Source organism: Rana temporaria, chromosome 4, assembly GCF_905171775.1.
Source record: "Rana temporaria chromosome 4, aRanTem1.1, whole genome shotgun sequence".
Classification (NCBI taxonomy): domain Eukaryota; kingdom Metazoa; phylum Chordata; class Amphibia; order Anura; family Ranidae; genus Rana; species Rana temporaria.
Window position 1 is genome coordinate 340,812,193 of NC_053492.1, and position 24,517 is coordinate 340,836,709.

At 46.1% G+C, this 24,517-nt stretch overlaps 1 protein-coding gene across 1 annotated transcript in view; it reads left to right on the forward strand.

Annotated features, from left to right (window-relative positions):
• Positions 1-24,517, forward strand: part of DHX57 (DExH-box helicase 57) — a 208,133-nt gene that overhangs the window by 141,687 nt on the left and 41,929 nt on the right. Inside the window, exons 17-18 of the mRNA XM_040350769.1 lie at positions 20,157-20,433; positions 21,497-21,592. Coding sequence (XP_040206703.1) covers positions 20,157-20,433; positions 21,497-21,592 — 373 coding nt within the window. The remainder of the gene's footprint in view (positions 1-20,156; positions 20,434-21,496; positions 21,593-24,517) is intronic.

Here is a 24,517-nt window from a genome sequence, read left to right on the forward strand (position 1 = left end):
GTGTCCACTTGCCACCTCACCTGGCCATGTCCTCTGGCCACCTCACCTGCCACGTCACCTGGCCACATCACCTGCCACAAGTTGTGGATTGTCCACTTGCCACATCACCTGCCACAAGTTGTGGATTGTCCACTGGCCACGTCACCTGGCCATGTCACCTGCCACAAGTTGTGGATGGTCCACTTGCCATGTCACCTGACCACGTCACCTGCCACAAGTTGTGGAATGTCCGTGAGGGAGTGCAGCTCCGTTCTCACCTCTTTGGATATCTTTGCTATGCGCTTCTTCTATGCGCAGGATCAGGGCCTCAATGTCCACCCACGTGGGTAGGGCCTGTAGCATGGTGCAGAGATCTTCATCTAAGCGCCTTTGGCTCTGCGAAGGGCCGTCCATGTCGGGCCGGAAGGCAACAGGGGTTTCCATAAGGATGTCTGGCTCTGGCCTTCCGGGTCACACGTGGTGCTACTACAATGGCACCCGGTGAGGTTCTCAGAGTATCTCTGAAGTAGTGCTGGATTCCGGGCTGGGAGGTCTGGAGTCGGGTCGCCGATCTTGTCCTGTATCCTTTAGGGGTGCTCATGCCGTGCTCACATGGGGTAAATGGTATCTCTGGTGGCCGTTTTGGGTCGGGTTAAGCCAGGAGCTCCTTCAGTGCGCGTCTTTACCCGGCCATTGCTAAGCCACGCCCCTATTTCTCTGCTTTTATCTATGGAAGGTGCCAAGGTTGTTACACAGGCTGAACTTCAACTGTGTCTGCCTTTGTTCATATCCATTTTATGATTTATTGAAGGGAATAGTGGTTTTACACAAGAAAAATAAAGATGTTGCGCTTTCTTTTTAGCTCACAGGAAGTAACAAGGTCGCTGCATTTCTGGCAAGATCAACAGTTATTTCCTGCAATGTATAAACTGTTTAATTTAGATATGCTTGAATATGTATTATCTAAGTGTTATAAAGTCATTTGATTTAAATATTGTATTTTATCTTTGGTATCTGGTATTGGTTAACCTGATGAAAACTATTTGCAATTAAGATTTGTGGAGAAAATAAAATCTCTATTCTAGTGCCCCAGGAAAGCAATTTCATATTGTTTCCTCAGGAAATCTTGATCAAGGATGATGATGATGTTTCATTTTTTATACATTGACATATTTTTTTTGTCCGGATATTACATGTAGCTAGCTGGTACCAGTTGGCCTTGTTTTTTTTTGTGTGTGTGTGTGTGCCTGTGAGTCTTTTGTTGCTTTTGCCTACTCCTCAATTGGACTGCTTTTGGACATCCCAAGTATATCTGAATCCGTGTTCCCCAATGAATGAGAGAGAGAATTTTCTTACTTGGTATAAAATCCTTTTCTAATATTTTTTAAAAACACATGGGCCCCACTCCTCAGGGAGGGATGCTGGAAGTGGGAGGGTTTTTAATGGTCTGGTCACTGAGTTATTTTATTTTATTTTTTTGCCAAGTGAAATTCAAGAAATGTATTTTAAACTAACTGCAAAAATCCAATTTTTGCACTGGTCTTTTCTAGATATGATCCATCAAAAAGTATGGAGAGCCTTGAGGAAACATGGGTATCTAAAGCGAATGCCATTCAGAGAAAAGGAAGAGCTGGGCGCGTGGCCTCAGGTGTATGCTTTCACCTGTTCACAAGCCATCACCATCACCATCAGCTTCTAGATCAGCAGCCGCCAGAGATCCATCGTATTCCACTGGAGCAGCTATGTTTAAGGTATATGCTATATTTGTAATATTTTTACTGAAATATTTGTGCTTGAATTTCAAATGCTCTTATGGAAATGCCAACTGACATCTGCTTTATCTAAAGCAACCCGATTACTCATACTAGGTCACTGATTCACCTAGTAGTAAAGTCAGACAGACAGGCCGTTTGCATTTAGGAGGTCAGAAATGGCAGTAAGGTATTTTTCTAATAAAGTTATTAAAGTAGAACTAAAGCTAGGTTCAAATTTGTGCATTCCAGGAATACACGCAAAATTGCCTGCATTCCCACAATGCACAAAAAAACACCTTTTGCAGGTCGGCAGTGGTGCTGTTTATTCTTAATGGCACTTCAACACACCTTGTACCATGCATTTTGGTGAAGTGTGCGTTTAAAAGAGGGTCATGCCCTTCTTTCGTGTGATTTTTCATATATAGGGCAGCCCATAGCAATCAATTGGTTATCCTTAACGCGGCACACAAAAACGCATGCACACCATCGCACCTGCATAGCTGCACATTATGGCAGGCTTACTCCCCAGTATGTCCTACTCCACAAATGTGAGGTTCTGTGCTTCCCTTCATCTTTCACATCTACTTCCCTGCTCATCTTCTCCAAAAACTCGTAGACGACAATGAATTAACCTTTTAGTTTCCTATTGTTACATGGCAGCATATGGGCTGATATGTTGGTCAAGTGTGTCCATCATGAGAAATATGTGTGTCAACCCCTTGCTAAGATGAATATTATATACAATATGCATATACACACTCTTTATTTTACAAACTTCATGGGCTTTCTAAAGAGCGCAGTCTTTCTTTTGAAACACTACTGACTGTCTAAAACATGTTATTTTTGGGGTTGGGCGTGGTCAGGACAGGTGCCATCAGAGCTCCTGATGTCCTCCAGCAAACTAGCCAATAAAATAATAGCCCTCCCGGTATGAGTACCACAAGAAGGGGGAAGGAAAAATAAAAGCGCACAGCAGCAGTGACATTTCAGCCAGTGATACAGAGCTACTTTCCAGGGACCAGATCCGCCAGCCTACGGAACCGTACCAAGGGGGCTCAGTCTGCCTCCTATTCGGATACTGTAATGGCTGCTTTACCAGCATCGACTCCCGTAGTGGCTACAGAAATTATCTGTGCTTCTACACAGGAGCAGAGACAGCAAGTTGATGTACTGTTGCCTACCGTAGAGGGAGATATCAAGGCCCTTAAAGCTCTCCTCCAGGCGTTACCTACCCCTGCTGATATGGAGACGCTGATCCTTCGCATGGAGGAGATGCATCGTAAAGACTTTCAAGCTATCCAGGTAGAGGTACAATCATTGGCGGAAAGGGTCTCTACTGGAGAAACAGCATCAGCCCTGTTGGAGAGGAGAGTGGCTCAGCTGGAGCAGACAGAGGATCAGCAATCTGTACAGGCTCTTACATTACAGCTGCCCCTGGAACAGCTTGAGGACCGGAGCCGTAGCAACAATCTACGGCTGAGGGGGGTCCCAGAAGATACAGGTGAGGAGACATTACAATCCATAGTATTGAAAATATGCCAGCAACTGGCGCTATCGGTGGCCCCCCAGGACCTCAAGTTTGAGAGGGTTCATAGAGTGCTGGGTCCACAGATTTAAAAAGACCTAGAGACATTGTATGCTGTATGCTTCACTATACACATAGAGAGATTATTCTTCGCAAGGCGTGGAGGATGGGAAAGATTGTTTTCAATGGATCTCCTATAAAAAATATCAGATATATTGAGGAATACTTTGCAAAGGAGAGCATTGCTATGTCCATTACTAGACAAGATAAGGCAACTGGGGGAGCACATATCGGTGGGGGTACCCCATCTCGTTAACCATAAGGAAAGGCCCCTCATCTTTTTTCTTGTCTAGCCCAGCAGACTTACCTTGACTGTTTTCCTTTTTGGAAACGGAGGCAATTCCCATCACCAATTGGCTAAATCCCGGGACAAATACTGCGAAGGCCTGCTGAACTAAGGAGGCCAGACCCGGAATCTCAAGGATTAAAAGAGGAAGAAAATAGTATAATTGGGCTGCATCCCAGAACGGACGGGTTCACCGTACAATACTATAAAATGCTATTTGAAATATTAGGCCCACGCTTGATTAATCTATTTAGTTTGATCGATTCTGGATCTTCATTCGCTAGGGATACTCTGGGAGCCCACATCGCTGTGATATACAAAGAAGGTAAGGACCCTACCTTGTGCGGTAGCTATAGGCCTATCTCACTTTTGAACGTAGACCATAAGCTCTATACCAGGGATATGCAATTAGCGGACCTCCAGCTGTTGCAGAACTACAAGTTCCATGAGGCATAGCAAGACTCTGACAGCCACAAGCATGACATCCAAAGGCAGAGGCATGATGGGAATTGTAGTTTTGCAACATCTGGAGGTCCGCTAATTGCATATCCCTGCTCTATACTAAAATCTTGGCTACCCAGCTGTCAACCCATTTACAAAAATGAATCCACTTAGATCAGGTTGGATTCATCCCGCCACGTGAAGCGAGGAACAGCACTTCTAAAGTGCTGAACCTACTTCACGTGACCAAATCAATGAAAATTCCATGTGTCTTCTTAAATACGGATGCGGAAAAAGCATTTGACCGAGTAAGTTGGCCATTTATGCTCTCCGTATTCGGACATATTGGACTTGAGGAGGTGATGATGAGCCGGATAGCCAAGATATATTTAAATCCGACCACACAGATTAAGGTGAATGGGGTGCTCTCAGAGTCTTTTTATAATTACGAATGGTACCAGGCAGGGATGCCCACTGTCCCCTTTTTTATATGCCCTTACCTTGGAGCCTTTTCTCTCTATGATCGGGATATACAAGGGGTGACAGTGGGTAATACACAACATAAGGTCTCGGCCTATGCCGATGACCTATTATTTTCTTTAACGAATCCAGCAGTATCTCTACCAAATCTCCTTAAACAATTTGATTTATATGGTGCCTTATCAAACTTGAAAATCTATTTCTCTAAATCAGAGGTGATGGGGGTTGCACTGCAAGTACGAACTCTAACACAAGTCCGAGCAGGCTTCCACTTTAAGTGGACTACACTTGCCCTGAATTATCTAGGCACAAAAATGCCAGCAGCTCTAACCCGTACTTATGAGCTTAATTTTTCACCATTACTTACAGAGTCCAGACTGCTATTAGATAAGTGGCACACTAATTTACATTCTTGAATCATAAGGTGTAATTTCTTTCTCGTACATCACGGGACACAGAGCAGCATATTCATTACTATGTGGGTTATATGGAGTACCTTCAGGTGATGGACACTGGCAATCTCAAACAGGAAGTGCCCCTCCCTATATAACCCCCTCCCATAGGAGGAGTACCTCAGTTTTTTCGCCAGTGTCTTAGGTGTTGGTCATGGTTTAGCTTACCTCCACATCCTTGGGATTAAGGTGGGCTAACCGGTTCTGTCCAAAGGCCTCAGTGCTAAAGTGGTCAGCAACCGGACCCCAAACCATTGGGGTGTAGCCCATAATGCTTTCTGTTTAGAGAGCTGGACCCTGGGCCCAGAACTTAGAAACCTTTGGGGGCCTAATGTTTCTATTGCCAGAGTGCTATATGGGCCCAGGACAGTGGATCCTTCATAGGAACCCAGGGCCTGAAGGTCTAGACGCCACCCACGGAGATGGGGGAAGATTGGACCTCTTGCTGTGCAAAAGTCCTGCGGCATGGAGCAGGTAAGTATTGGGGGAGCTTGCGGAACTTGGTTCTTAGCGGGTTCCCTACAGGGGGTGCACAGGGGGGACATGCCTGGGTATGCTCTGCATTGGCAAGGAATCACTATGTCTATGACAGAGACAGGATGATTCAAACTTTTTCCCCAGTAAGATGTGACCTCCCTGGTAAGTGTTGCTTAGCTGGGCTGCTGGCGCTAGGTGTGGGATCTCTGTGAGAGGGGAGCCTTTTTCCCATGCTAAAAAGGAGGTCTGTGACCTACCTAAAGGGCTTACCTGCCTGGGTGCCTGCGCTGCTCCGTCCTCCTCCATGTGTGATGGCCCCCGCCGACGGGCGCGCGCGCGTGCCCGAGATATAAACGATTTTCGCGCCGTTTTCGTGGTGGGGGTGCGTCCCTGTGGGCGGCGAATCACAAATAAAGGAAGGGGAGGCCCTTCCATTAGCTGCCAATACCTCAGTATCATCCTGAGCTAGAGCAGAGGAGGACACAGAGCGGAGCACGCCGAGGACACCCGGTGGCGAAAGGAAGGATTGCAGCCTTTTCTAAGGACTGTCAAACCTACAGATAGGTTTTCTTTTCCTTTTTCTCAGCAGATGGCTATTGGCAATACTTAGTGGGAGACAGAGTGGTTTATTTTCCTCTTCAAAAAAAAAAAAAAGAAAAAGAGAAGAAGGGAAAGAACTGCTGATCTCCCTTCTCAGTTTGGGCGTTAGTCTCTATCGCTCCCAAACCGACAGATCCCCTTAGCTACGTCTGTGGCTGGGTGATAGCAGGTGTACCTCGGTATTGTACCATGGCTTCTGGGTCAGAGGGTACAAAGGGTGGGGATTCCCCCGCAAAATCCGAGGGCTCAGACACGGCTATGCCGCTGCTCTCCCCACAGGACATATCAGGGCACGCCTTGATGGGACCTGGGGGATCTGGTGCTGGGGCTGATCCAGGTCAGTCCAACCCCGGCTTTGTCACTGAGAGGGTTCTTGCTGTTTTCTTTAGGTGAACTAGAGAAAAGAAGGGCAAAAAGGATAGCTAAGGCTATATCGGGTAGAAAGCGGACTAGGTCTCCGTCACCCGAGCAAGAAGCCTCAGACACAGAGATCCTTTCCCTAGGGGAATTGGATAGACTTGACGCTTTGGACCAGGCGGTTCAGAGATCGAGGATCTGGATACTGAGGGGTCTGGTTCAGCCTCCCAAGGGGAAAGTTGTGGGTTCAGGCCTTAACGGACATGGTCCATGAGGCATTTAAGTTACCCATACCAGAACCTCAAGTATCGGCGGTTTCAGCTTTAGGCTCATTAAGAACGCCTCAAAGCAACGCAGTTTTCCCGATCCATCCTCTACTCGAGGAGGTCATGTTTCAGGATTGGATTAAGCCAGATAGAGTCTTTTTACCACCTAAAAAATTCTCTGTTTTATATCCTATGGAGGAGATATTCTCCAAAAGGTGGGCGCCCCCGGCGGTGGACGCAGCCATCTCCTATGTGAACAATCTTTAACTTGTCCGGTGGAAAACGTACAGGTGTTTAAGGATCCGGTTGATAAACGCTTGGAAACATTACTGAAAGCCTCCTTTACTTCAGAGGGGCGATAGTTCAGCCCGCTGTGGCTGCTATTGGAATTACCCAAGCATTATCAGATAAGACTAAGCAAATGCTTAAACTTATCCCTGCCCAGCAGGCAGAGGAATTTTCGGATATACCGAGGGCTATACGCTTTACGGTGGATGCTATCAAGGACTCCATCCAGCAGGCATCACGTTTATCCTTATTTCTAATCCATATGAGAAAGCTCTTATGGTTGAAGAGTTGGGAGGCTGAGCCCCCATGCAAAAAACTCCTGGTAGGGTTTCCCTTCCATGGAGGACGACTCTTCGGAGAAGATCTGGATAGATATATTCAGACTATATCAAGCGGCAAAAGCACTCTCTTGCCAGTCAAGAAGAAAGCCCGAGGGCCCGCGTTTAAGCGCCAGCCCTCCCCGGGACAGGGGCCCTCTAATACCAGACAGTATCGACGGCCTCCTGCAAGATCAGGCTTTAACAATAAGCCACAAGGCCAAGCCACTGGGGGCAAGAAGTAGTGGTACCGCAAGCCTGCGAAGCCAGCCCCCAAGTCGGCCTTATGAAGGGGCGCCCCCACCCACGATGGTGGGGGGAAGGCTACGTCTCTTTGCAGAAGTTTGGGAAGCCAGCATTCCCGACTGCTGGGTACGGTCTTCCGTGGCCACGGGCTACAAACTAGAATTTTCAAAATTCCCTCCTCCTCATTACCAGGAGTCAAGAGTACCAGGCGACCCTATGAAGAGAGCCGCATTGATGGCGGCATTGAATCATCTACTATACCAGAAGGTGATAGTAGAAGTACCAGTCCGGGAACAGGGATTGGGGTTCTACTCCAACCTGTTTATCATCCCAAAGCCCAACGGCGATGTCAGGCCAATTTTGGACTTAAAGGGAGTAAATGCGTACTTAAAGGTCCGCTCATTCCGGATGGAAACTATTCGGTCAGCTGTCGCCGTGCTCCAGAAGGACGACTTCATGGCATCCATAGACATAAAGGATGCTTACCTTCATGTGCCAATTTTTCAGCCACATCAAGTATTTCTACGCTTCGCGGTGGCTCAGCGTCATTTCCAATTTGTGGCGCTCCCCGTCGGGTTGGCTACGGCCCCCCGGGTATTCACGAAGGTCCTAGCCCCAATCCTAGCCAATCTAAGGTCCCAAGGGGTCACGGTCCTGGCTTACCTGGACGACCTCTTGGTCGTAGACCACTCGTTTCCTGGCCTGGAACGAGCAGTCGCCCTCACGGTTCAGTACCTCGAGAGGTTCGGCTGGGTCCTAAATCGAGACAAGTCAGCATTCCTGCCCACAAGGCAGCTGGAATATCTCGGCATGAGATTGGATACAGAACAACAAAAGGTGTTCCTACCCCTATTAAAGGTCAAGGCCATCAAGGAGCTAATACAAATAGTTCTAAGAAGGAGAAGGCCAACTGTTCGCCTATGTATGCGACTACTAGGCAAGATGGTGGCCACATTCGAGGCGGTTCCGTACGCTCAGAGCCACACTCGCATCCTGCAGGCAGCCATCCTGTCAGCATGGAGCAAGAGGCCTCAGGCCTTAGAGATTCCTTTGCCACTCTCACCAAGAGTCCGGCAAAGTCTATCTTGGTGGTTAAACCCTCAGAATCTCCTGAAGGGAAAGACGTTCAGTCCTGTGACCTGGAAAATAGTAACCACAGACGCCAGCCTGATTGGCTGGGGAGCAATGTTGGATGGTTGCACTCGCCAGGGCACTTGGGCAGCGGCAGAGAAGCAGTTGCCCATCAATATCTTGGAGCTCAGAGCTGCTCGACTAGCCCTCAGGGCTTGGACGTCCAAACTGCAGGGGTTCCCGGTGAGAATACAATCGGACAATGCCACGGCGGTGGCATACATAAATCACCAAGGGGGAACCAAGAGTCAAGCCGCTCAGAGAAGTGAGCTTGATTTTCTTGTGGGCAGAAGCCCATGTGCCCTGCATATCGGCTATATTCATTCCCGGAGTGGACAACCTACAGGCGGACTTCTTAAGTCGCCAGACTCTGTTGCCGGGGGAGTGGTCTCTGCATCCACAGGTCTTTCAGACACTCTGCCAGAAATGGGGAGTGCCGGACGTGGATATCATGGCATCGAGACTGAACAAGAAGCTAGACAGGTTCATGTCCCGCACAAGGGATCCCAGGGCCTGCGGAACCGATGCGTTAGTTTGCCCTTGGCATCAGTTCAAACTTCTTTATGCATTTCCCCCGCTCCAGTTACTACCCCGCCTGCTGCGCAGGATCAGGGTGGAGCACATACCAGTTATCCTGGTAGCTCCAGCATGGCCCAGAAGGGCATGGTATTCACTAATCCTGAAGATGGTAGTGGGAGACCCTTGGACTCTTCCTCTACGGCCAGACCTGCTATCGCAAGGTCCGATCCTCCACCCTGCCTTACGGCATCTAAATTTGACGGCCTGGAGGCTGAATCCCTGATTCTCAGGGGTAGAGGTCTGTCTCAGAAGGTAATCTCTACCCTAATCAGAGCCAGGAAACCGGTCTCTAGGGTGATTTATTACAGGGTCTGGAAGGCCTATGTAGGCTGGTGTGAGTCCAAGCGGTGGCTTTCTCGCAAATTTACCATCGATAGAGTATTAAGTTTTCTCCAGCTAGGAGTGGATAAAGGACTGGCATTAAGCACAATCAAAGGACAGATTTCAGCTTTGTCAGTGTGGTTTCAGCGGCCGCTGGCCACCCACTCGCTAGTTAAGACCTTCATTCAAGGGGTCTTATGTATTAATCCTCCAGTTAAATCCCCACTTTGTCCGTGGGATTTAAATCTTGTTCTGTCGAGTTTACAGAAACAACCTTTTGAGCCGTTGGCTGAAATTCCTTTGGTTTTACTGACAAGGAAGTTAGTATTTTTGGTTGCCATGGTTTCCGCCAGGAGAGTATCGGAACTGGCAGCCTTATCCTGTAAGGAACCATATCTTATTTTACATAAGGACAAGGTCGTTCTCCGCCCTCATCCTTCCTTCCTACCGAAGGTTATATCCAGTTTTCATCTAAACCAGGATTTGGTATTACCATCCTTCTTCCCTAAACCTACTTCCAGAAAGGAAGGGTTGCTGCATACCTTGGATATTGTTAGGGCCATGAAGGCCTATCTTAAGGCTACAGAGAAGATCCGGAAAACAGATGTGTTGTTCATTTTACCGGATGGGCCCAAGAAGGGGCAGGCAGCTGCAAAATCCACCATCTCAAGGTGGATTAAACAGTTAATCACTCAAGCCTACGGCTTGAAGGGGTTGCCTCCTCCGTTATCATTAAAGGCTCATTCTACTAGGGCCATGGGCGCCTCCTGGGCAGCACACCACCAGATCTCTATGGCTCAAGTTTGCAAGGCGGCAACCTGGTCTTCTGTCCACACGTTTACAAAATTCTACCAGTTGGACGTAAGAAGGAATACTGATACAGCCTTTGGGCAGGCAGTGCTGCAGGCTGCAGTTTGAGACCCTCGATTTCCGGGGGCTCCCTTTTGAGTAAAATTTAAAATTTAAAATTATTTTTTCTCAACTAAGTTGGATTTATTATGATTTGAGTATATCTCTAAATTAAATCCTTTTGTCTTGGGAAGATGTTCTCCCTCCCCTCATTGTAAGCATTGCTTTGGGACATCCCACATAGTAATGAATATGCTGCTCTGTGTCCCGTGATGTACGAGAAAGAAAAAGGGATTTTTAATACAGCTTACCTGTAAAATCCTTTTCTTGGAGTACATCACGGGACACAGAGCTCCCACCCCTCTTTTGGGGACCATTTTGGGAGGCATACTGCTTGCTACAAAACTGAGGTACTCCTCCTATGGGAGGGGGTTATATAGGGAGGGGCACTTCCTGTTTGAGATTGCCAGTGTCCATCACCTGAAGGTACTCCATATAACCCACATAGTAATGAATATGCTGCTCTGTGTCCCGTGATGTACTCCAAGAAAAGGATTTTACAGGTAAGCTGTATTAAAAATCCCTTTTTAATAAAGATGTGCATTTTGCCAAAAATGTTATATTTATTTCAGGCCCGACTGATACAGATACTGCTTTCTTATTTTAAGCAGGTGCAGGCATTGTTTACAAGGTTTGTCTGGGCGCATAAGAAACCACGTCTTTCACGCACCTTATTAACCCTACCAAAACAACATGGTGGCTTGGCGTTGCCAGATGTTAAAAGATATTACCAAGCAGTTCAACTTGGTAGAGTAATCGATTTGGCAACGCCATAGTGACCTGAAGTTGTAGGTGCAAGTAGAACAGTGACAATCCCCAATACCTTTGAGGAGGGCGCTCTGGTGCTGGGATTTTGTGCCGTCAGATCTAAGATCTCATCCCTTGATAGGGAATACTTTGAAACATTGCCTACAGGCTATTATATATGTGGGAACAAACGACAAAGACTTCTCCACTGCCCCCGATAATTGGGAACCCCAAATTTATACCAGGCAATTTTTGACTATGGGAGACTGAGCCAACTATTGCTTCATAGTTTGTGACAGGAGATAGATTGCCTACTATGGAGGAGCTGACTAATCCCAGGGGCCCCTACCAACTTCCGTTCTGGAATGTAGCCCAATTATACTATTTTCTTCAGACTATACCAGACCCACAGGCATATACGAGACAATTGACCAAATTTGAGGAGCATTGCTCGGGAACAGAACCATTGTCTCACGTCCTCTTGGAGATAAGTTTATAAGTTACTTAACTCCCCTAGGGAGCAACCAGAACTGGCCTGTGTGTTAAAATGGAGTACAGATCTACATTGCACATTCACTGATTTACAAATTCTAAATATGATTTGAGCTTTCCAATAAATCTTCAATCTTTACCAAAATACAGGAAACAAATTATAATATATTTACAAGATGGTATATGACACCTAGTCGACTTCATGCTATCTTTCTAGATGCGGCAGAGCATTACTGGCGATGTGGTACAGATAGAGGGACGATTCTGCATATATTTTGGACGTGTCCCAAGTTGACTTCTTTCTGGACAATGGTTCAAACAATTGCCCAGAAATTTTACTAATTTTCAAATTCCGAATGATCCAGCGTTTTTTTTATTACATATTACCACTATCCCAACGAAAACATATAAAAAATCTGTCCTATGTCATTTACTAAATGCAGCTAAATCCTGTATACCTTTGATGTGGAAACAGCAGAATCTACCGACTATAGCATTATGGCTGAGGAAGGTGGAAGACATTAGAAAGATGGAGGACCTGGGGGCGTGGTCTGGAGCTGCATGGAGTAGGACGTGCTGGGTGAGAGCTCCGCTCGAGACTGATCCTTTTTATCTGATCCTGGACACAGAAACACCCTGCACCGCCTGCATGCCTCTGAACCGTTATGTCTCCCCCGAAAAGATCCGGTGTCCTCGCCAAGCTAGACAAGTACCGCCACGAGGAGTGGGACCCTGAGGAGGAAGATGGCGTCACCCGACTCCCGGAGGAGGACGAGCGGCCCTCCGGCGACACTTCTAGGGTGCTGGAGGCCATAGCCGTGTGCCAAACTACCCTCACCTCCAGGATTGAGGAGGTGAAGGTCGATATCTCCCACATCTGTCAAGATATGCACAAGCTGCGGGACCGGGTGAGCGAAACCGAGCGCCGTGTCGGCCACGTGGAGGAGGGCCTGCATCCACTCCAAGTCACCAAGTCAGCTACGCGTGCATCACCTGCCGTACGCAATGTCTTTCCCAGCACGGCTCCGGGTGGTGAGTGAAGGGAAGGCACAGTTCTTTGAAGATCCCCAGGCTGTTCTTTCCTGGCTGGAGCGCCGCGGTGAGGATGGACCAGTACATGCCTAACTTCCCGATTCCCGTTTGTCATGGCCTCCGTCGGCCCGAAGCTGGATGCCCACCACTACCTGCTGCACCCGTCTCCTTCCCACTCCTCCTGGAATCGTGAGTTGTCTTTGCGCATTGTATGCTTTACATCCCCCTCTCCTTCCCATCGCCCCTGGCTGAAGTCCTCTGCTTGTCCCGCTTTCTCTCTTTGCCCACACAACTCCCCCCGTTAATATGTGTACTCTGAGAGTCTCGGGCGGCTCACCCGCGCCCATATCCCCCAAGACTGGATATCCCCCCTGCACCACTGTGCGCTCTCCAGTTTGGTCGTCCCCCTGACCTTGGTGGCCGTCCCAGGCACTGGGCACATATGCCACCCTTTACTGCCATCAAGCTACCAAAGTTTCCCTGGCCAGCCTCTGTCCCTCTGCTTGCAGTGGGAGGCGGTGCGTTAAACCTGCTATGCTGGTCCAGTGTTTTTGCAGACTGTTTGTTTTTTGTCGTTTATTGTGCATTTTCTCTGTTTTTCTTCTTTTTCAAACCCCTGCTGATGTACTGCATGAAGTGTATTGCTCCTATTACTGCGCTGCTGCTGCTACTGTGCGTGACCCGTCCGGGCGGGCAGGCCCTGCCTCCCTTTGGGTGTGAGCCATCTCCGAGCTCTCCGTAGGGTTGTGGCGCTGATTCGGCGCCTCATGGCTGGCCCCCCTGGCCTCCGGGTGTTTAATGTGTACGTTTACCCCACCAGGTTGTGTATAGCGATGTACCCAATGCCACGCACTACCTGCTGCCTTTTGGGGGCATGACTGCGCTCGCTTATTCCTCCCCTCACACTATGGGCTCCTTAAAAATTGTGACTTGGAATGTCCGGGGTCTGGGCGAGCGAGTCCTCTCCCACCTTAAGTCCCAGCGAGCGGACATTTCAATTCTTGTTGAGACTCACCATGCGGGCCAGAAACAGATGTGTCTTAAAAAACCCTGGGTGGGATGGGTGTACCAGGCCCCACATACCTCCAGCTCCCGTGGGGTCACGATCCTCATAGCCAGGTCGATGCAGTTCCAGCTCCACGCACTACAGTCGGACCCCCAGGGACGTTTTCTGTTTTTGCATGCTACTGTTGGGGGTTTGGAGATTCTTCTCCTGGCCTTCTACATCCCCCCCCCCTGTTCCAATTCGCTATGCTGCAGCAGGGGTTGGCCTTTATGGCTCAACACCCCTCGGTGCCAGCCATCTGGGCAGGTGACTTCAATATGGTTATCGCCCCGAGCCTGGACAGACTGAGTCCAGCGGCCCCCCTAGGCCCCCCGTCTGGTACCACCAGATTCGGGAAATTTCTTGAAGAATTTGCCCTTACCGACACGTGGCGATACAGACACCTGACACAACTAGGTTTCTCCTGTTTCACCCCCTCACGTGCAGCAATGTCCCAAATAGATCTTATTTTCGTTGCCCCCCTCCTCCCACACCTCCTGGACGTAGGCTTCGACACCAAAATACTCTCCGACCACTCTGAGGCTCAAGGCTCCCGGCTCCCCCTGCGGTCTGGGTATGGAGACTTAATCCATTCTGGCTTAATGTCCGAGTGGGAATACTATTTCCGCACAAATGACGGTTCTGCCCTGGTGGGACCCGTATGGGAGGCCTTCAAAATTCATGCCTGTATGATCCTTTCTACGCACATCAACAGACACAAGGCCTCCTCCAAGCTGCTGATCCGCCAGGTGGAGGAGCGCTTAAACACCCTAGAACAGACCTTCCAGACCGACCCGACAGCTGCTAATGCATTTCGGTTGCGATTGCAGACCAGACTCACGGATCAGTTGCAATTCGAAAAGGCACACAGGGCATTTTCTTCAGCAAATAACGCACCTATGAACACGGCGAGCGAGTGGGCAAGCTCCTCGCCTACATGGCCCACTTAGATCACAAGCCCCCGGTGGTAGTTCGGCGAGACCATTATTCCTAAACTCTGCAAGCTGTACATGCACATCTTTGACACAAACACACTCCCGGCATCTATGGGCGAAGCCCTCATTGTTCTGATACCCAAACCAGGCAAGGACCCGTTGTTTCCTGAATCCTACCGGCCCATTTCCCTTCTCCAACTTGACGTGAACATTGTAGCTAAGATCCTGTCGCTGCTCCTTAACAAAGTAATCCTTAGTTTAGTGCACCGCGACCAGACCGGATTCATGCCTGCCAAAAATACAGCCTTTAATCTCAGGCGGCTACACATGAACCTCCAGGCCCGGCACTCAGACATGGGATCCAGAGTGGTGGTTCGTCTCGACGCCGCTAAGGCGTTCGACTCCGTGGAGTGGAGCTACCTGTGGGAGTGCCCCCGCAGATTTGGCTTTGGCCCAAACTTCCTAAAGTGGCTACAACTCCTATACCAGGCCCCCACGGCACGTATCCAAGTCAACGGCAGAATCTCGCCCTCCTTCCCGATTTCACGTGGTACGCGTCAGGGCTGCCCCATATCTCCCTTACTGTACGCTCTGGCGGTAGAACCTCTTGCCATTGCCCTTAGAGGCCATCTGGGAATCAGAGGACTGCGATGTGGTCGGATGACTTAGGTGGTCAGCCTCTACGTGGACGATATGCTCCTTTACCTCAATAGAAAGAACCCGCCGCTCCAGATGATGTACCTCAGTGATAAATAAAATAGCCCAAAATCCAGTGGGTGCAGGAAATGCACAGAGCATAAATGGGAGGAAAGAAATTTTGGACAGCCGCACTCCAATAAAAGGTAAAAAGGTGTTGCCTTTTATTCTGGTAAAAAATACTACAAAAGCAAGAAAAAACAGCAAACAGTGGGGTAATAGAACTTACTAGTTTCACATTGATAACCAATGCTTAGTCATAGCATGACTAAGCATTGGTTATCAATGTGAAACTAGTTAGTTCTATTACCCCACTGTTTGCTGTTTTTTCTTGCTTTGTAGTATTTTTTACCAGAATAAAAGGCAACACCTTTTTACCTTTTATTGGAGTGCGGCTGTCCAAAATTTCTTTCCTCCCATTTATGCTCCTTTACCTTGCGGATGCTGGCCCCTCGCTCCAGACAGCCTTACAACTTATAACAGCCTTTGGGACATTCTCAGGGTTGCAGATAAACTGGGCCAAATCTCACATTCTCCCCCTAGATCTAGGCGCCCCCACTGCTGACCAAGCCGCACTCCCTCTTTAACACCATTAAATATCTAGGTGTCCACGTCTCCAGGTTCCCTCTAGATTACATTACCCTCAACATTGAGCCCCTATTCAATACCCTGAAAACCAAAACACAGATATGGTCTTGTCTCCCCCTTGGGGTTATGGGCCGAATTAACCTGGTCAAGATGATCCTCCTCCCCAAGCTACTCTGTCTTTTGGCAGGCCCTGCTTTATCTCCCCCTGCGTATATTTAAAGCCATGGAGTCTATCCTTAACTCGTTTTGTTTGGGGCTTCTCCCGACACAAACTGTCGTGGCGAGTCCTGAAGTGCCCGTCGAGCCTGGGTGGCACCTCGGTCCCTGATCTTTTCCTCTATTACATAGCGTCTCAGCTTTCCCACTTCTACTACTTCAATCACTCAGACAGAGAACGTTACTCGGCCCTGGTATGTTCCCAGACCCCTGGCCTGCTGTCCCACCCCTTCCAGGTTCTATTCTGTGGGCCTCGCGGTTCACCCCAGACGGGCGACAGGAGACACATGCTGTTTCACCACTGCAAAATCTGGCAACTCGCCATGCTCCATGGTGAGGCGCCATCACCGCAGTCGCACACGCCCCTCTGGGGTAACCCGCAACTGCCCGAACTGGCCACGGTCCCCGATCATGGTATATGGGTTAACAAGGGTGTCATATATTTGACGCAAGTTGTGGCTCATGGAGCAGTCAAGTCTTTTCAGTCCCTTAAAGACACCTTCGCCCTGCCCAATCATATGTTTTTCCGTTACCTCCCGCTCCGACACGCACTCAACACACAGTTCGGGGACGCTGTCTTTGTTCTCGAGATCCTGCTGCCAGTGGACATTGTCCTGGGCAGGGACCCCAAGAGGCTGATCTCCCAGTTCTACGCCTATCTTCTGGCGCCCTCGGCCACTGCAACCGCCCATCAGCTTAAATCCCGCTGGGAACATGATTTGGGCGAGGTGTCGGCTAAGGACTGGGAGGAGGCTCTCGCCAATTGTAAAATCATTTCTCCTGAGATCTCTGACCGCCTCACCCACCTTTTATATCCTCCACCGATCATACCTGACATCCTACCGCATCTCTAGATACAGACCCGGACATAAACCCAACTGCCCCAGCTGCGACCATCCCAGCGCCACCTTTTACCATCTCCTCTGGACATGCGCCTGCATACAGGGGTTCTGGACCCAGGTGGTCCGGTTCCTCCACGACCGCATGGGCTCCACGCTGTCCCTCTGCCCCCGTCAGTATGTGCTGGGGCTTCTTTCACTCCCTGAAGCCGAAAAGTACCTGAATATATTTTTACAGGAAACATTATTCCTTGCCAGGCTTCAGATAGCTAAGACATGGATGAGGGGACCCCCCACTCTGCAGCAGTGGATTAGAGCTGTTAAAACTACCCTGCCCTTCAAAAAGCTACTCTATGTTCATAGGGGATGCCCAGGTAAATACCACAAGGTTTGGGATAGATGGTTAGGGGACGCCTCCACCTGCGATTTGAATGACTAGCCGTGCTCTTCCCTGGCCAATGCCCCCCCCCCGCTGGCTCTGCACCGCTCTGTCCTCTTCTCCGCTGTAATATATATGCACCTGTACTGTTATTCTTTGCCATACCTTTATGTATGTCAATAGGATTTATCCTTAACTGTAGTGCTTGTTGCACTAGATAGCCGTTTGTTTGTATATTTTTTATGCTCAATAAACGTTGTTTTGGTAATAAAAAAATAAAAAATAAAGAAAGATGGATGGAGGACCTGATATTGACAGCAACTGATAGACAGGAGATATATAAAAAGATATGGACCTCTTGAAATTTGTTTATTAATTCAGAAGAGGGTAGCTCCCTCTTAGGGCTGTAATACACGGATATGAGACTGAGTTAAGAGATATGATGGATGTGCGATCAATGAGACATCAGATACTGTACCAAGCTCCATTTTTGGAATCCTTCCCCTATTTATTTTTCTTTCCCCCCCCCCCCCCTCCTTTTTTTTTAATTTTTATTTTTTGTATATCTTCTCTTGTCCTCTATTTTGATTTGTTTTTTTATGTTAAAGTATACGGAATGAAGCAGAGGTGCTTTGTCATATAAGGTGATAAGAAGCAGGAACTTGGATTACTGTAGCAGGGAGATACTTAGACTTTTGAGTTTTTGTATGTATAAATTTAATATACAGTTGTATTCAAAATTATTCAACCCCCACTGAAATTGATTGTTTTGGCCAGTTTGACATTGATTTTGATCATTCAGTCATCCTGCTTACAATTAAATCAAAGAGGCACGTGTAGGTCAGACAAATATAACATAACATTTATAATGAAATAACCACAAATGTATTTTCTGTGCTCACATCATTATCAGTTTTATTCAACCCCCAAGTGACATTCAATCCCTTAGTACTTAGTACAACATCCTTTTACAGTTATAACAGCTTTTAAACGTGAAGCATAGCTTGATACAAGTGTCTTGCAGCGATCTACGGGTATCTTCGCCCATTCGTCATGGGCAAAAGCCTCCAGTTCAGTCACATTCTTAGACTTGCGCACTGCAACTGCTTTCTTTAAGTCCCACCAGAGGTTCTCAATCGGATTTAAGTCTGGTGACTGCGATGGCCACTCCAAAATGTTCCAGCCTTTAATATGCAACCATGCTCTAGTGGACTTAGGTATGCTTGGGATCATTGTCCTGTTGAAAGGTCCAACGTCTCCCAAGCCTCAGGTTTGTGATGGACTGCATCACATTGTCATCCAATATCTCCTGGTACTGAAGAGAATTCATGGTACCTTGCACACGCTGAAGCTTCCCTGTACCTGCAGAAGCAAAACAGCCCCAAAGCATGATTGAACCCCCGCCATGCTTCATAGTGGGCAAGGTGTTCTTTTCATCATAGGCCTTGTTCTTCCTCCTCCAAACATATCGTTGATCCATGGGCCCAAACACTTCTAATTTTGTTTCATCAGTCCACAGAACACAATCCCAAAACTTCTGTGGTTTGTCCACATGACTTTTGGCATACTGCAGACGACTCTTCTTATTCTTTGGAGACAGCAAGGGGGTGTGCCTGGGAGTTCTGGCACGGAGGCCTTCATTACGCAGTGTGCGCCGTATTGTCTGTGCAGAAACTTCAGTAACCACATGTGACAAATCTTTTCTCAGTTCCTCAGCACTCACACGGGGACTTTTCTCCACTCTATGCTTCAGGTAGCGCACAGCAGTCGAAGTCAGCATCTTCTTTCTGCCATGACCAGGTAGCGTTTCAACAGTGCCCTTTGCCTTGAATTTGCGAATGATGCTTCCTATGGTGTCTCTTGGTATGTTTAACATCTTTGCAATCTTCTTATAGCCATTGCCCTTCCTGTGAAGAGTAATCACCTCTTCTCTTGTCTTCCTGGACCATTCTCTTGACTTCACCATGTTTGTTACCACACCAGTAAATGTCTAGAAGGAGCTGAGTTTCACAGTCATTTTAAAGCTGCCTAATTGGTGCTTATTAGGCTTTATTGCTGCTCCCTGACATCCACAGGTGTTTTCAATACCTGATTGAATACACTTCAATGAACCTCTGTTCTTCAGAGTGGTAGTCTTTAAGGGGTTGAATAATTGTGTAAATGAAGAATTCACAAAATAAACATTTACTACTGTATTACAAAACCGATTGATGTCATTTTAGTTGCATATGGTTCTTTAAGAAGTCCTTGTAGGATTTCATTCTGAATACAATTACAAATGTACACGAAATTCCCTAAAACCCTTTACAGCATTGGGGGGTTGAATAATTTTGAACACAACTGTATGTTAAGTTTCTTTTGTACTATATGCTTATTATTTTAGGAGACTATGATCTCCCATTCTGTAAATACTGTTATAGTATATGCAATTCATTCATTTAATCAAACCATATTTGGAAAAAAAACATGTTATTTTTTACTTTCACGTGTCACACGTATATGCAAATTTTCTGCTTGTATTTTCAGCTGTACACTGCAAATAACTTTTTTCTTTTTTTTTCTTGGTAAACATCAGGTAAGGAGAACCTATGCAAACATATACACCTTACATACTCCATTTAAAAGCTTTTATTTACATTGACTTGCTGCTTGTTGTTTAAAAAAGATATTGTTTGAACAGAGTATTTGAATTGTGTCTCTTTTTTGTGCTTTATCTTAGAATAAAGATTTTGGACATGTTTTCTGAGTCCCGACTAGATTCTGTTTTGTTTCGGTTAATTGAACCACCAAGTGTGGAATCGGTTCAGACTTCCAAGCTACGGCTTCAAGATCTTGGGGCACTTACTAAGCAGGAAACGCTCACGCCACTAGGTTATCATTTGGCTTCCCTGCCAGTAGATGTGAGAATTGGTAAACTGATGTTGTTTGGTGCCATTTTTTGCTGTCTGGACTCTGCTCTCACTATTGCTGCCAGCCTGGCATTTAAGTCTCCCTTTGTAAGTTGATTTTATTTAAATAAAAACCTTTAATTTACCTGTGAATGACTGCATTATGGAGTGTGTAGCCCCATGAGTTTTATAATACAGTAGTGAGTTTTATGGAAAAAAATTAGGCTACAATATTTGGTATAACTTCATGGGAGGAGAAATTAAGCTGATTGAAGTAATACAGTAGTAATGGGTGGGTGAAGGCCCACCATAAACGCCCCTTGGGATGAACACAGTATAGGATTTTATACTGTGTACAGTATAGGTGCCATTGTCATATCTGCCAGTATAGTAAGACATTTCTTTCTTGCTCCCTTATACTTGTATAGGCTACAGAAGTACTGTTTTGATAAATAGATCAATTTTAAGCAGATCAATATTGTAAAAAGTAAAATCTGAGTGTACATAAAAATTTGCAGTAAATGTGTAAAAGGCCTGTACTGGCATTACATACATAAATATGGAGCTTTTCCGATTCTCTATTTTATGCATTACATACATAGTAAGTATTGATGCATAACAATGTCTTGGTTTAAAGAAATGCACAAAGATATACTGCACATATGTTTATATGTAGAATTTGGTGATCATCAACATTAGCACATAATGAAGGTGATAGACTTCATATCTTGAAGTACAGGGATGGAGGGGTGTGGGGGTCTTAGTGCCTGATCAGAATAACCATGGATCCCTGAGTAAAGAATATATAATTGTATAGTGTTGTTATATTAAATAATTAGTAAAGGGGAGACAGCCACATTGAGATTACGATTTAGGGCTCACTCACATGGATTGTGCTTGAAACCTCATGCATTAACACGCATGCATTTTCAGATCTATCTTCTTTTTGAAAAAAAAACATGCAGGTAACAGAAAAAGAAAATGCTAGTAAACTAAATATGAAGCACACAGGACCTTTTTCCAGCTTCAATAAAACATTATGGTGTGAATACATATTCCTGAAAATATTGTATTTTTTTATGAGTGTTCATGTTTAACAGTAAGAGAAAAGTAAACAAACGAATGACAATACATTTTGTGCATCTGTATATTTACTCTGATTTGTGTTTAGGTGTGTCCCTGGGATAAAAAGGAGGAGGCCAACCAAAAAAAGAAAGAATTTGCTGTAGCAAGCAGTGATCATTTGGCTCTTCTTCAAGCATATAAGGTAAACATCTTAACATGGATGAGATGGAAGTGAAGAGAAAACTGCTAATTTACCACTTACTATAGTAAGGCCTCTCACATTGTTTTTAAGCTAGCCATAGATGGGTCAAACCTCGTCCGGTTAAGCAGGGACAGGCTAAGATTCGATCCATCTATGAGCAGGCTGGTTGTACCCAAGTCAAACCTTAGATTTAATTTGGGTGCAACCATTTTGTCTGATTTTTTTTACATGCGATTACTGCTGGAAAAACTCCAAGACACTGCGGGAGGCATTCCCCCATCAACACTGACTGTGTTGATGGGGGAATCGAGTGATATTCTATCCTTCTGCCTGTGGTGGAAGGAAATAAAATAAAATCACCCTATGGGCTGCTTTAGAGATGCAACAAATGACAACCACAGGTTAGCTCTGCTTTTGCCTTAACTCATGTTTCTCACACATTATGGCATGTTCGTAAACACTGCACAAATGCCACCTCTAATTCTTTTTTCACAAAGGGAAGTTAATGCTTCAAAAATGTGCTGAATGTGTCTAAAACATTGTAGATGTGTTTTTGGCACACTGCAGTTGAAATCATTAGAGGCAAGTTGCAACAAACTAAAAATTGTGGCATGCCCTAAAATTCTTGATGCGGCACAAAGCAAGATGACGCTAACATTCTGGTGTATACAGTCCCATCCACCTAAAATTGGTTTTGTTACGTAACACATTGGCGGGTGGTACAGGGGTTAAAAACAAACAAAATGCTGTTTCTTAATCATACATCACAGGACACTGTAACTTTATTATTCATGACTACTTAGGTTATGCTACCACCTACAGGCCCAAAAACAGAAGGCACCCACCCAGCACATCCTCAATTTTGTGCTGGTGTCCTTAGGTGATGGATGTGCCTATTATTAAAATTTAAAATTATTATCAAGTAGCCATCATTACAGGAAAACCTTGATAAAATAGGGGGTTAGGCAGCAACATGGCAAATGAAGATTACAATTGAGAAATGCAAGTGTATTAAATCCCATGCATTGAAAAGGGCCTACATTCAAGAGACGATAATCAATAATTACACCCTTAGAATAAGGAATACGCGGTTCAGTTTTGGCCACTATTTAAAGCGGAAGTTCACCCTAAAAAACATCTATATACCATTACATCCAGCATACTTCCGACATGTACAGTATGCTAGTATTTTTTTTTTTTTCGCTGTACATACCGTCTTATAGCTCTTTTTCACCCGGCTTCCGGGTTCTCACTCCCGCGGGGAATAGGCGTTCCTATGAAGAGGCGTAGATGATTGACGTGCGGATAAGGCACGTCACGCGTTCCGAAAATATCGGAACTGGGACTCGGCGCTATACGCCTGCACACAGACTAGGAGCCGTGTAGAGCTGACTGCGCAGGCACCGTATAGAGCCGAGTCCCAGTTTGGCTATTTTCGGAACACGTGACGCGCCTTATCCGCACGTCAATCCTCTACGCCTATTCATAGGAACGCCTACTCCCAGCGGTAGTGAGAACCCGGAAGCTGGGTAAAAAAGAACTATAAGACGGTATGTACAGCGGGAAAAAAAAAAAATACCAGCATACTGTACATGTCGGAAGTATGCTGGATGTAACGGTATATAATTGTTTTAGGGTGAACCTCCGCTTTAAAAGACATTGAAATAGAAAGAGTTCAGCAAAGGGCAACGGAATTAATAAGGGGGAAGGAGGACCTCAGTTTTGAGGATTGTTTTCATAGATTTCAGTTATTTACTGTGGACAAGAGGCACTTAAGAGGGGATATGATTACAATGTACAAATATAGCAAAGGTGTCTCCAGTAACTGTAATATACTTCCAAAATATTTAGTGAGATTCCAAGCATTCTTTCACTATCTCGGCTCCTACAACACTAAACACCAGATAGTGCTCACAGTGCTTCAATGATCAACAGCTATATTAAAATGTCAGTTGCCGCTTAAAGCAAGAACATACCAAAATCACAATTCATACAAACTAGTAAAATGTCCACAAGTACTTCAATAAGTACAATGATTACAAAAGCAGCGCTACCGTCGCTTCTTATTGTGACCAGCTTTCATATGGAATAAAACACACATGAGAGGAAATATGAATGACACCCTCAGAGGAAGTCGTGATGATGAAACGCGTCAGAAGGTGCACATCTTCACTACTACATTTGGACCACCATCTGGGCTTCTTTGAACTTTTTTTTCACCACCTGTCATTCATATTTCCTCCTGTGTGTTTTATTCCATATGAAAGATGGTCACAATAAGAAGTGACGGTAGCGCTGCTTAAGTAATCATTGTACTTACTTAAGTACTTGTGGACATTTTACTAGTTTGTATGAACTGCAATAAACTGTTTACTGTAGGCAGGGTGCCTGAAGAGTACACAAGACCACGATTTGAGTTTAGAAGAAAGATGGTTTAACCTTAGATTGCAGAATGGGTTATTTTAGTATTATGCCGTGTACACACGACCGTTATTCATGTCATGGAAATAAAAAACATTTTTCTCGACGTGATTCCTCTCAAGCCTGCCTTGCATACACACGATCATGAAAAAAAATGCTCGAGCAAAGCGCGGTGACGTACAACGGCACTACAAAGGGAAGTTCCATTCGAATGGCGTGACCCTTTGGGCTGCTTATGCTAATTTCCCCGTTTTTCAGGATGTGGAAAACGACGAGAAAAAATAGAGCAGGTTGTAAATTTTTAACGGACATTTTTCTCATCGAGAAAAATGCTCTGGAGCCTACACGCGACCATTTAAAAAAATGCAATTTTTCTCTTCATGAAAAACATCGTCGTGTGTACGTGGCATTAGAGTAGTAAAAATGTGGAAGGGTTCTTGGAATTAGAAAATAAATATTCACACACACACATGAGTTGAACTGAATATACCTTTGTCTTTTTAA